At 39.4% G+C, this 12,879-nt stretch overlaps 1 protein-coding gene across 2 annotated transcripts; it reads right to left on the bottom strand.

Moving 5' to 3' along the window:
* Window positions 1–5,430: 5,430 nt before the first annotated feature.
* LOC309720391 (uncharacterized protein) lies at window positions 5,431–12,879 on the bottom strand. Of its 2 annotated transcripts, none has more exons than XM_082557284.1 (16): window positions 12,662–12,879; window positions 9,254–9,324; window positions 9,081–9,161; window positions 8,938–8,994; window positions 8,653–8,847; window positions 8,354–8,467; window positions 8,066–8,111; window positions 7,820–7,910; window positions 7,580–7,721; window positions 7,378–7,482; window positions 6,755–6,848; window positions 6,601–6,640; window positions 6,413–6,490; window positions 6,187–6,289; window positions 5,965–6,086; window positions 5,431–5,836 (listed from the first exon to the last, which is right to left on the bottom strand). In XM_082557284.1, exons 1-16 carry the CDS (start codon window positions 12,717–12,719, stop codon window positions 5,701–5,703), a joined length of 1,533 nt encoding a protein of 510 aa, XP_082413410.1. In that variant the 5' UTR covers window positions 12,720–12,879; the 3' UTR covers window positions 5,431–5,700. The 2 variants fall into 2 exon arrangements, with proteins under 2 accessions (XP_082413410.1, XP_082413411.1); XM_082557285.1 differs by having other exon boundaries at window positions 6,601–6,637; window positions 12,662–12,878.

Here is a 12,879-nt window from a genome sequence, read left to right as displayed (position 1 = left end):
ATATATATATATATATATATATATATATATATATATATATATATATGCTTCATAGACAAATTAATCTGCGGGTAAATATTTCAGAAATTTGTCACCAACACCCACAGTGTCATCAATTTCAAGACACATGGTTTAATACTTTAGACAAAATTGACTTTGTATATATCCACAATCGTATTTTCATTATTTTAGCTAGTATTTTAGTTTTCTATTTTTTGTCCCTTTATATTTTGTACACTCTGATAGGCTGAAGGTGTACACAACTGTACCCTCATGATGTTACACAAGTTTAGGGTGAAATGTAAATGTAGCCAACAGGAAGGACTCTGGATCCAGAATAGTTTCAAACATCCCAGTTCCAAGTGTCTTAAAGAAGCTCCCTATACCACAGGGTAGATATTTCCTTGTTGAGATGGCCACAAACCACCAAATCTAAAATAGTCCCAGCCCTACCATAGCCATGGTGAACGTGACTGATGAGAATACGCCATACCACCAGGAGTATGTTACTATAGTCTAACCTATCATCATGGTGTAGAAAGCATAAAGCTTTAACCCATCAGTGTAGATCCAGAAGAAAGGGAAAATGTTCAGTTTATGGCTTTTAAACACTTCATGCTCGGTCCTGATTTGGGTTTAGGTTTCTCCCACATGTGTACTATTGGTTTGCAGGTCTGAAACCTGTTTATTTATTTCTTGAGTCATTTTTGGGAAGATTGGGGATAAATTTAGCTGTATGGAAATTTTTAGCCTCGAGGTGTTTTGTTGATAAACCCTTTTTCACTTTTTAAATAAATGTTGGTGGGCATGTTTTTCAGGGGAGCAAGGTTTATTCATAGACATGAAAAATTTCAGTTATAACAAGAGGGTTAGGAACCAAAACATCAAGCCCAACCGTAAAAAACGCCGTATGCAGATTTCCAGCAAGCTCAAAAGGATTCACACGTTCCTTACAATGTGCGCCTATTCATGTGTTCACATGTAACCACTGATGCTATAATTGAAATGTTTGTGTGTGCTAGAGATGGTGTGACTGGGTGGCGAAATGGAGGTCCCTCCCTGACTGGTAAAACTGAACAGGAAGAGCAGACCCCCTATTAGCGGGGCCAAATCAGAGGGACCTCCAAGGCCGACAGAGACGAAAAAGAGACGTAAAAGAAGAAAAGGAAAAAGGAAATAGGGGTTTACTTAGGTTAAAAAATAAAACTTGCTGCTGAGCGCGGCATCCTTTCATTATAATTTATGATGCATGATTGCATATCAGACTAATTAAACCAGACTAGACAGGTTTCCCTCCCTATGTGCCAATACTTTCATTGGGGGGGTGTGCTAGTGAGAGTGTTACACAGCTCTCATAGGACTATGAATATTTGAGTGAAGCAGGTCTCTGTGGCAGAGTACTCTCTCTCTCCCTTCACCTCTCTAATTACAGCGACCGAGTCGGCTCTGCCCTTACCCACAATCTGTGGAGGCATGAAATAAATACATGCTCTCCAACAATAAACAAGTGCCTTTTCAAATGACAGCACCTCCTCATGTTCACCCCCATTGCCGTCTCTCCAGGCTTTCGTAACGTTTTTACTTTTAGCTGGCGACAGGCGCGTGTAGGCCTCTGCTCATAATGTATAGAGTATGGGCTGTACAGGTTGTGGGGTTGAGAGTACAGAAAGCTAAATATAGGCTGACTTCAGTACTAAGGCCATGTTTGCATGGAATGAAAAATGGTAAGTGCGATGATTTAAAAGTAGGTCAAATTTGATGCTCGACAGATTTAGGTTAAATCTCTTGTAAGAAAGAAAATCATTTTCAGACATTCATACAGCTAAAAACGACAGTTTTAAGTGGGTACTCTACATTGATATAATTGATACAATTAGGGGAATTTAAAATTTCAGGATATCATTAACTTCTTTGTCGTCTCCTAATAACTTTTTCTTGGCCTCAAAGAAAATCATGATGTCAAGAAAAGATGCAAATGAGAATTCATAAGGACTCCAGTCCAACTTGTCATGTTCTAGACTTCTTAATAATGTAATTACAGATGTTGCTGACATGGATCTATTGCATTGAAACCACACTGTCCCAATGTCCCAAAAAAAAATTGTTAGTAATCCTAAAGACTGGAAATACAGCAATGCCCAAAAAGAGTAACTGAGTTATAAGACAACAACACACTGACAAGTTTAATACTGATGTCTTTTTTTTTTTTTAAACCCGCATTAGAAAGTCCTTCACAGGGGCCAACAACTTCATAACAAGCAGACTTTAATAAATTGCTGTACTGTAATGTTCACCTTTGGGTTCAACAAATTATTGGAAATCAAATGCATATTCTGCATTAGCAAATTGTGGCTTCAGATGGAAAATGCTGCTGTTTACATGATATGATCACTTCTCAGTTATTTTGATCATTTGTTTTTGTAACAGTGTCACTATGGTCCATTGTGTCTTGTGGTAAGAAAGAAAACACCAGTCCTTCCTTTCTAAGTATTTAGAGATTCTATGCTAGTACTTCTCACTCAGTTAGGATCCTAAAATGAGTAAAACTCTTGGGACACAAGATTTCCCTGAAAATGTCTTTTTGCCAAAGCTGATATAACCTCACTTTTTCAGGGTTGCCTCAAAAACTCTTAAATGCATTATAACAACTGTTACTGCACCCTGAGTACTACTCATCCTAATAAACCTTGAACATATGAGTCATTTTAATTTTGCAGTTTAAGTTATCGGTGGCATCAGGCTCAGTTCCTCTATTAAAAATGTCATCAGTTACATAATGATAATGCCCCCCCTACCACCACCACAAAACACATACACTTCCTTAGTGCAATCGTGACTTCCCACTGGTCTAAATGTAATGTTCGCCATGTAAAGGTCTCCTACTAATGATGAGATGGTTACCATAGTTTCCCCACTCCAGCCTGGCCCGATTAGATTTACCATGTCATGGTTTTGGTTTCCAGGAAGAGGAATGACTCAAATTTACATGTTGGTTTCTGGAGGTCCAACTGAGGCAAAAGGATGGTCATGTTGATGATTGTACGTCAGTGAAAAGCTTACAAGTACAACTCTGCCACCTTGTGGAAGGCACTAAGTACATACCTCTGGTATTCCTCCCTCCACCCCCACCAGTTGATCTCATTACTCATGTAGACACTCAGAAAGGTGGGATAGGTGGTTCAAATTCCTTTATTAAAAAACAAAAAACAAAAAAAAACTTCCCCCCCTCTTTTTTTTTTTTTTTTTTTTTTTAACTGTGCAGTAATGATAATACAAAATATTGTAGAGATTAGGTTGCAGTGCTCTGTTTATAAATGTGTATTGTATAATCAGAAACACATTTTGCTGAAATAGTTTGAAACAAGGTAAAGAGACTAAGCATACTCTAAACAAGCATTAAAATAAAATTCTTTTTCGTGTGAAATATTTATTCAATTAAAAATATTCTAGTTTAACAAAAAACAAAACACAAAAAAACAAAACAAAACACAACTTATCTATAAAATTAAGTGGAATATGAAACCGTAGTTAACAGCTGAGATCACAAAAAGCACTGAGCAAGTGGGCCAAACAGACAAATGCACTCTTAACTTTTGGTGTCCAATTCCTTTTTCACTAGTTCCAGCCACAAGACCGAAAGCAACACAAGAAAAGCAGAAGCGCGGCATGTGACAGTATTTGCACCTTTTTTTTTTTTTTTAAGTTTGCTCTTAAAGCCAGAACTAAGCAGCAGAGACCTGAAAGAGGTTCATTAACTGGCCAGAAAGTGAAAAGACAATATGGCCAGTAAATAAAAGGTAAATTCAGTTCCCAGGATATGTTGAATACAGGAAACATGGGGGGAAAAAAAAAAAGTATAAATAGAAAAATAAATACTGCTATGCATAGTTTACAAGTGAACGTAGTGTGGACTTAAACAAGATCTGTTTTCTACTAAATGACACAAACAGATGCTAATAGGCTTTAATGCACGGTCTAGTGTTAAAACTATTGAAAGAATGAGGCCGTGTTAATGCAGACCCATCAGATCCTTCAGTTCACTAAAATACTGAAATAGGAGGCCCAAAACTTTAAAACACTGGTTTTCAAGGTTCAAACAATAAGTGTATGATTTTAAACTGTGTGCGTACATTACTATTTTTTTTTCCTCTTTTCAAGAAGTGGTGTGTATTTCTGACACAGAACTGACAATCAGTTCAGGACTTTTTGCATAGATGTAAAGAACTTTGCATGTTTACAATGCAAATGTACCAACAAAGCAAGAAGAACATTCTCCTGCTGAGAAAAAGCAATAATAATAATAATAATAATAATAACAATAATAATAATAACAACAACAACGATAACAACAACACCAAAGGTTTGACGTTTGAATTGGGTCCACAAAACAGATCTCCTGCAGTCCACAAAGCAGAGACAAGTCTGCAGCACGGAAGCACTTCACAACAGAAGCTTCATGCAATTCCGAACATCAAACATTTTGGGCTTAAAATTGCCAAGAGGTTAAAAATCCATCTTGGAGACAGACTAAAAAAAACAAACAAAAATAAAACTAAAGACTACAGCCTTTATAAAAGCAGCATTTACATTACGTCAAGTGTTGCTTTTACTTTTTCTATGGACAAGGAATCTCAACTAACATGTCAAGAAAACTCCTGCAGTGAAACCATTCAATCTTTCAAAAACAAAAAACAAAAAACAAAAAAAAACAGCCAACTGGTGAAAATAAACCTAAAGTTGAATATAAACCTAATCCATGCACTGATGCATAGAACTTTGCAGTCCTTCAAGTCAAATCATTGTATTTATAATCACTCGCCCACATAAGATCATTTGTAAGGCTACATAGGGCAAAAGGGCATCGCCTCTGGGTTTCTGTAGCTTATTGGCAAGACAAAAATCCTCATCTGCATAGGTGAGTTACTTAAATGTCAGGTATGTCTTTGGTATCATGAACAATGTTTCAGTACTGGAACATGAACAAGTAGGAATGAAGCCCCAGCAATAACTGCAGACCTAAGCGAGCTATGAGCTGTTTGGGGCATGGGATATGCCTCAATAGTTAGAATATGGCAATTAAATTTTACTTAGAAACAAAAAAAACAAAAAAAACAAAAAAAAAAAAAAAGGGGGGGGGGAGGACACTGGTTTGTGACGGAAATTTCCAAAGAAGGAAAGTCCCAAAGACAACGACATCCACATGTATTCCTTTCATTACTACCATACATGGCAGAGCTTTTAGTTTTCTTCGGATGACAGACAAAGGCAGTTTCACGTCCTCTTTATGTTGTTTGCTTGAAGTGTTAGGTTCTTCCTCTTAGAAGAAAGAATAAAATCCCATGTCCCATAAAAGGCTGTGAATATGACGGTTTTTATTCAAAAGCTGTACCAGCTGGTTTTGTTGCCCTCTTCTAGATAATCTTCTATTACTAAAAAAAAAAAAAAAAAAAAAAAAATTATCCACTCTGGGCTTTCGTTAGAATATAAACCTTCATGGTCCAAATCCTTTGTGGTACATGTGACTACCCCCCCTCCAGTAGAACCTGAATGCTGGCTCTGAACCTTTAGCCATTCTTATCCAGTCTGCCACAGTAAATATTTTTAGCCCAGAGAACCTTGTGCGGCAAGAACCAGTCCCATTGGCACAGTCGGCGTATCCCGGTTTCTTTTTTCAGTAATGAGGCAGAGAGTAAACTGTGTTCAAGGCTGCCAAGGTTTCCTGTCCTTGCCCTTCTGATCAGGAATGTGTTTGTAGCGACATTTCTCCCCAAAATGGCAGCCAGTGGTTCTCCAGAAGTAACACTCATCTCCGTTAACCGGGCCGCGTCTTCGGGGTCTGGGTAGAGACATACAGGTTGCACATTAGTTATAAAACTGCAGTCCTGTTGCATGATTATTATCATCATCATTATTATTATTTTTCTTAACTAGAGTTTTTAAAAGAGCAGCCAGTTAGCGTCTCACCCAGCAGCTGTGCCTCCCTGCTGTGTGACAGGGAGGCAAGTCTTGAGTGGAATAGGAAGGGACCTCTGAGTGCGGCGGTCAGGATAGCGCACCACTAAACGAGTGTTTTCAATACAGTGACCCTGTGACAGCAAGCACATATACACATCTAACCCCACGGCAATAACTGGTGCTATGAAAATAATAATGCTGACAAAGGAGAAACAACAAAAACGCACTTACATTTAGTTTCTCCATGGCACGAGCAGCCATGCTTGCATCCCTGAAGTTAACGAAGGCACAGAATCTCTCATGCAGCACACGGATACTCTCAATTTCACCATACCTTCAATACAAGGAGACACAAGCAGACCAGTCAACAACTGCAGTTTTAACTTAGCTCCCCACATTTTTCGTATAGGGATATTGTGTTTAAATGATAACATTTTGTACCAGAATAGGATCTTACATTTTAAAAAGGTCCCTTAAGTGTTTCTCAGTTAATTCAGTTGTCACATTTCCCACCCAGAGGGATTGACAGGGAGTTCTGCAAGAGAGAGAATGTCACCAAGAGTGCTTTTAAAAAAAAAAAAAAAAAAAAAAAAAATCTAATTCATCAACAACTCTATTTTTGACTGCTCAATTACAGTCACCTACCCTGGTTGCACAACAGATGAATCTGTGCTCCCAGCTGCTGCTGAGGAAAGAAAAAGCATCAACAAGAGAATACATCGGAAAATCAGTTGTATGATTTTTGCTTTAAACTTATTTGATCCAGAAGAAAAACTGTTGGTCATTTTTTTGGCCTTACTTTTGGCTGCTTCAGAATAATATGCCAGAACACCCTGCACTGTTGAAAATCTATCTAACAGCAAGACACTCTGCACTTCTTCAAAGCCCAGTTCCTGAGGAAGAAAGAGAGAAACTCAAATTACCACCACAAGGGTGTATGCCATCCGTCTGCCATTTGGCAGAGACTTTACAACCATGGCTGTGTACACTTGATCCTTGAACATTATGGCTTTATGGCATCTTATCCATTTCTTAGTTATGGCAAAAATAAAAAAATAAATAAATTGTGTGTTGAGGTGGTCACAGCGACCTTAACCTCTGAGTACAGAATCCAAGCAGTTCATTGCCAAGTGTGAGTAAATGTGCCAAATGTTTACCAAAAAAAAAAAAAAATCCCTTTAAAGCAATCCTAATACAACAGACTAACAAGAAGTAGACTGATTTTAGTTCACTGTGACCTTGACACCAAAATTCCAGTCGGCTCATCGAGTAAATGTTTGTGCCAAAATGCCTCTAATAGTGGAAAAGAGGAACTTGAAAGAAAAAAGAAAAAAAGCACTTCCTTGGGTCACAGCTGTCATTGGGAGAAGGCATACAAATAATACGTGTCACATCTACAGAGCTTTTGTGTGTAGGCGTTACCATTAACTGCAGCACTTTGCAGTTAAATAGATTATTGACAGCCTCCTCGCAGTCTTTGTCCAGCTTCAGCACCTGCTCCATAGCCTTTTCTGCCTCACTGTACCGCTACAACACACACAGAGTGAGTGAGTTAACACTAATGCTTAACGCTTTTTCGGTAGATTATTTACTCGACTACAAGCTATTACAAGCTTGTACCAACCTTCATGCCCATGAGGGCACTGCCCTTGCGGAAGTATCCTTTGGGCCAGTCTGGGGCCAGCTGAATGGAGCGTTCAGCATCTGCCAGGGCCTGAGGATACTGCTCCAAGCAGTAATAGCAATAAGAGCGATTCCCAAAGAATCTACACGACATTAAAAAAATTAATAAATAAATGAATTAATATTATGTGAAATGTGCATTTCTTTTGTAATGCCCAAGTCGTGACCACAGAAGCTGTACCTGTAATCTTTGGGATCACATTTTATGGCTTCTGTAAACATACTGGCTGCTTGTGCATACTGCCCCTCTTGCACCAGCTTTATCCCTTTTTCTGCAGGACATAAAGATTTGTTTTTAAACATTCCCAAAGGCTCAAATGACCGCAGTGCTGTATGCTGACATGCTTTCAGAATGAATGTGTAATCAATGTCCTCGAAGCCTTTGTTTCCATTTCCATGAATAACTTTTAAAGTTTCAATTCTTTACCTGTCAGTGATGCACTTTTCTTGGTCATGGTGTCAGTTCCATTTGTCTGAACAAAACAAAGAAGAAAAAAAAAAGTATATATATCATTTTCATCACTTTATACTCATGAAAATGTGTATTTACACTACAAACACACACACAGCTTTCATCAAATCTTTCATGGTCCATAGTCCACTTTCCCCACATATCAGACTTTGAACTAACACAGGAACACCACCTCAGCAAGAACTATTATATATGGGCGTTTTTGCTATAGCTGCTTCTCTTAGACCATCTGTTAGCATTCACCTCTCTCCTGGCTTCATTCTCCTTGTTTTCTTTGGACTTTCGACTTGATCCTTTGGGTTTGATATGGCTAGCAGCATTTGCAAAGAAGGCACTGCTGACATCCCACTCTGGCTCCTGTGGGACACAAAGTCAGACACTAGTGTTAAATCATGTGCCATCCAGGCCTACAAGCACACAGGCTTTCACTTGAAACGCTTCTATTAATTCATTGTCTTGAGGCCTGTGATGATAGCTAATGACTAAAAATAAAAACAATGGCTTATTCACACATGGATAATAAACTAGTGTAGTGCCCCAACCTCCTCAGCAGATCTGGCTTGGGTCTCCTGATATCCTGAAGGAGCAATAGCAGGAGTAGCAAGATCTTTAGAGCAGGCCTCCGATTTCCCCTCCTCTTCTTTCTGCGCCCTTTGTTTCTCGTCTTCACCCCCAACTTCTGCTTCGGAATCGCTCTCGTCTAGTTCAGATTCTGCACCTCCATCCTCTTCGTCATCCTAATGTGGAGGAAGAGCTGAATATTTAGATTTTCACCCCACAGAGGCTAAAGGAGGGTGCGCTTCCAAGGGGAATATTAAAATCTTTACCTGTTCAGCATTGTGATTTTGCTTATTTTGCTCCTGCTTCTTACGTTTTCGACGGCGCTGAAATGGATGCACAGGTACACTTCAGAAAACGAATGACATCCTTTGACATATAGATTTCCAGCAAGATAGGCTTTTCCTCTCACCTTCCTCTTGGCTTTGCGTCGCTCTGCCTTCCGTCTTGCTTTCTCCTCATCACTCAACTCCTCCTCTCCATTTAATGCATCCTAGAAAACCAAACATTCAGAGAAATGGATCATTAATGTCCTCACCCTTACAGTCCTCACTAGGTCCTGTGAGCCTGACACCAATTGTTTACCTGCGCAATGGTGGCACTTGGGTCAGGGTTTGTAGCACCACAGTCCATCTGCTCCTCCTGGACCACAGGACCTTCAGGAAATACACAAAATGAAATCTTTTTTTTTTTTTTTTTTTAAAGAAACAGCTACACTCTTGTTCCTATGAGCCATACTGTATTAAAAAATAATAATCATCAGAATGTAGCTAGATAAGGACACACTTTTCTTCCCCACCACCCCACTCAGCAACATAGCTTGACACGCCATTTAAAATTTCCTTCCCTGTCAGGGGAAAAGGGAAAAGACTTTCTGTGAAAATGCATAGTGTAATATGAGACGAGATGGGCAGAACCATCGTTTAATATGACCGCACGCTTCTCTTTCCTTTACTCATTTCAGCCTCTATAAACCAAGAAAAGATTAAATGCAAGCAGCAGGCATCCCCTGCAGCAAAGGAGAGTACAAAAACTCTGTTCCAACATTTTCAAGTTACCTTAATGTGTTATATTAAAGAGTCCTCTGTGTGTTAGGTTAGCCTGTCTCATTTATATTCCGGTCTAACCACAATGACCAGTGATGATGTGCCAAATTTTTAAACAACACTGGGTGGAGACAGGAAGGATTATGTAATCCTTTCTTATATGAACCACCAGGAAAAGCATGTAAAATAAAATAAAGGAAACAGAACTGAAAATTGCTCAGAGACGCCAAATCAGGTTGTTTCTTTGAGAGGCATTTAGTAATAATTATCTTTAGCACTGCCACAAGCCCGCCACACAACACATACAGCTGCCCTGAGTACTGCTTTCTGAGAAGCTGGAGTACTGAGAAGAGGGGAAAAAAGGAAAGCCACTGCTCTAAATGTGGGATTTTGTGTACATACGCTTGGGGGAGGGGGGGCAGCTTATTTGATCAAGCCAAAACTGTAGTCGTTTAGGTCAAACTGCAGCAGACACACGACAAGACAAAAGGAAGCAAAGTAGTGGACTACGCCGGAATACATGTGGTGTCATGTTTCTATTTGATGAGCAAAGATTTCCAGAGAGTGACAAATCCCATACTTGGTCTCTTACTCATGTTGTGACTTGTGAAGCATTGACAGGAGAGTTTTACACTTTACATTCAACTGTTATGAATTTCATACAACAAAACTAGACACACCAAGTAGCTACTCAACTTCCTGATTCTGTGTATGCCTGTCCTTTAGTGGTGCTGTCCATATTTTAAACAATATGTAAAAAACATAGGAAAATAAAAGTCACTGTAATTGTATGGAATTGGAATTCCATGTGAATTCAAGTACATCGGGGGGGGGGGGGGGGGGGGGGGTGTGTGTGTGTGTCTTCGCATATAAATGTCTCTCACTGGCTTTGTTAAAGAGCCAGTCTGTCATCACAATGCGCCTCCAAGGATGCATAGTGACAGCAAGGAATTTCAGTTGTGTGCGCCTGACTCACTGCTCAAATGTCAAGAAATAAGCACTGTTAACAACTCCATCTCATTTGAACCAGGCCGTTGGTAAAAATTTTTACCATACTGGAATGTCCTCCAAAAACACAAGTGATACAAGATCGGTAGACACGAGCAACAAGAGAGCCTCTGTTTCTTCACTTCAAGGAAATTTCCTAAATTAGTGTACAGCTGAAAGGTGAGCTCTTTCCACAGGAATGCTAAATAATCACGTACCATCACAGGCTGGGGGACTAACAAGAAAATAAACTGCACAGGTCCACACTTTTCTTCACGAAAGCATGACCTTATTATTCAAACAGGCACTGCTTAATCATATGCCAGTGGTTTTAAGTGGTTGTGTAAACCAGTTAAACACAGAAACATGTAAACAATGTAGGAAATAGAAACAATCACACGTTTTGTTTTTTGCAGAGTACATGGCTGCGAGGCACAAATGTTCTGCGTGAGACTGAGTGAAGACAACTGCATTACATCAGAAATCAACAGAAGAAAAATCATTAAAGATCTCAGGGGAGGTACACTACAAAGCCAGTTTTACACAGCAAAGCTTTCTTTGCATTAGCAGGTTCAACATAACCCTACTGTGTACTGGCATAAAAGTTATGTGAGCACACAAAAAAAGTGTTAGCAAAAAAGATAAAAAGTAAAAGGTGGAGAGTGCCACCTCCTCTAAAATGCTAACAGAGAGCTCTGAACAATACAGAATCACTATTACAGCTAAAAGAAAAATTGACGCAGCAGTCTATAACCACAATGACCCTCGTTCACCTCTCCAGGTATGGCTATATATCCACACCTTCACTCTGGGAACAGTTACGAGAATTAAGCATATGCACCACCTACAGACTCTCACACTACCACTGCAAAGCCAGTAATGGTTGGAGTGGCAGGAAACCAAGTCTATAGCACTTTAACTGAACTGCTTCATCAGTGAGATTACTAACTGACACTGTTAAAAAAATGCTAGAAATCTTTCACTGTTCTGTAGTATCTAAGCTCTTTATTACACCTTCACAGAGGTGTATGGATCTGGATCTAAGAATGAAGGAATGCAAACCAGTCTCTTTTGCAAATAGATATTTCCCTACTTTTGGATGATAAACTCGGGAATTCCCACATTCATATATTAAGAAATAAACATAATTTGAAACTGCTGCCTGCTACAACACATACTTTATTCATCCCATTTTGTTTGTGTGTATTTCTCATCTAATATTCCCACGCTTTCCATAAATGCTAATAGGATTACTCACACCAGATGTGTACTCAAATACTAAGTAATGCTAAAGTTGGCAAGGCATGCCTAAAAGTTTTTAAATGTCGATGAAGGTGTGTAGATCAGCAGCTGTAGAGAGGAGCCACACATAAGCCAACCTGTTAACATGTTAAGCGAAGAAGAGGAACATGTGGGAACATAACACGTTATTTAAAGACATGTTTTAAGCTCATACAATACTTTCAATCTGCGTATAAACTCGTTCTGTGCTGTGGGGCATGTGCCCCTATCTAAGACATTGTTATCACACTAACACGCACCGAAGAATGCATTTATCTTTGTTTTGCTTTTTTATAGCACACATTACTTTATCTCTGTCTTTTATACATGGTGTACTTCAGCTTGTAAACTTTATAACTATTTGCTTCGTGAGCGAGAAAGTGTAAGAGAGCGTTTTGGATTTTCTGAGAACTCTTTCCTTTTTCTTTTTTTTTACTGCGCAAACTTGGAAGCGGTACAGGCGAGGGTGTAACTGCCAAGAGAAGTTTCATTGTTTGACCAAGAGCTCAGTTTGATCACTAGGATAACACAAATGGGAAGCAATATCACAATCACGTCGTTTATGTAACTCACGAGTTAGCTGTCCTCCAAATGTGCCGTGTCACACGCGTTTCGTTATTACGTCCGTGATCGATCTAACCAGTTTAGAAAGTTTCGAAAAGTGGAAGAGAATTCTTACCGCTCCCGAGTCCCAACAGCCTGCATATATCCCTGGTGATTTTCATGAGCGCAACCATCCAGCATTATCGTCCTAAATAGCCCATAAACGTGCTCGGCCAAACGTTCAGGTTAGCACGAACACGTATCTAACATTGGGACAATCGGTATCGAATCTGCGGGAATCTTTGGTGGTTTAATCCACTTCCTGAGCGTCTAACGCCGACGTTGGGTCCACCC

This window comes from Aulonocara stuartgranti, assembly GCF_965226115.1.
Source record: "Aulonocara stuartgranti genome assembly, chromosome: 13".
Taxonomy (NCBI): domain Eukaryota; kingdom Metazoa; phylum Chordata; class Actinopteri; order Cichliformes; family Cichlidae; genus Aulonocara; species Aulonocara stuartgranti.
Note: the sequence above shows the minus strand (reverse complement) of the source record. Positions and strands in the feature narration are given on the sequence as shown.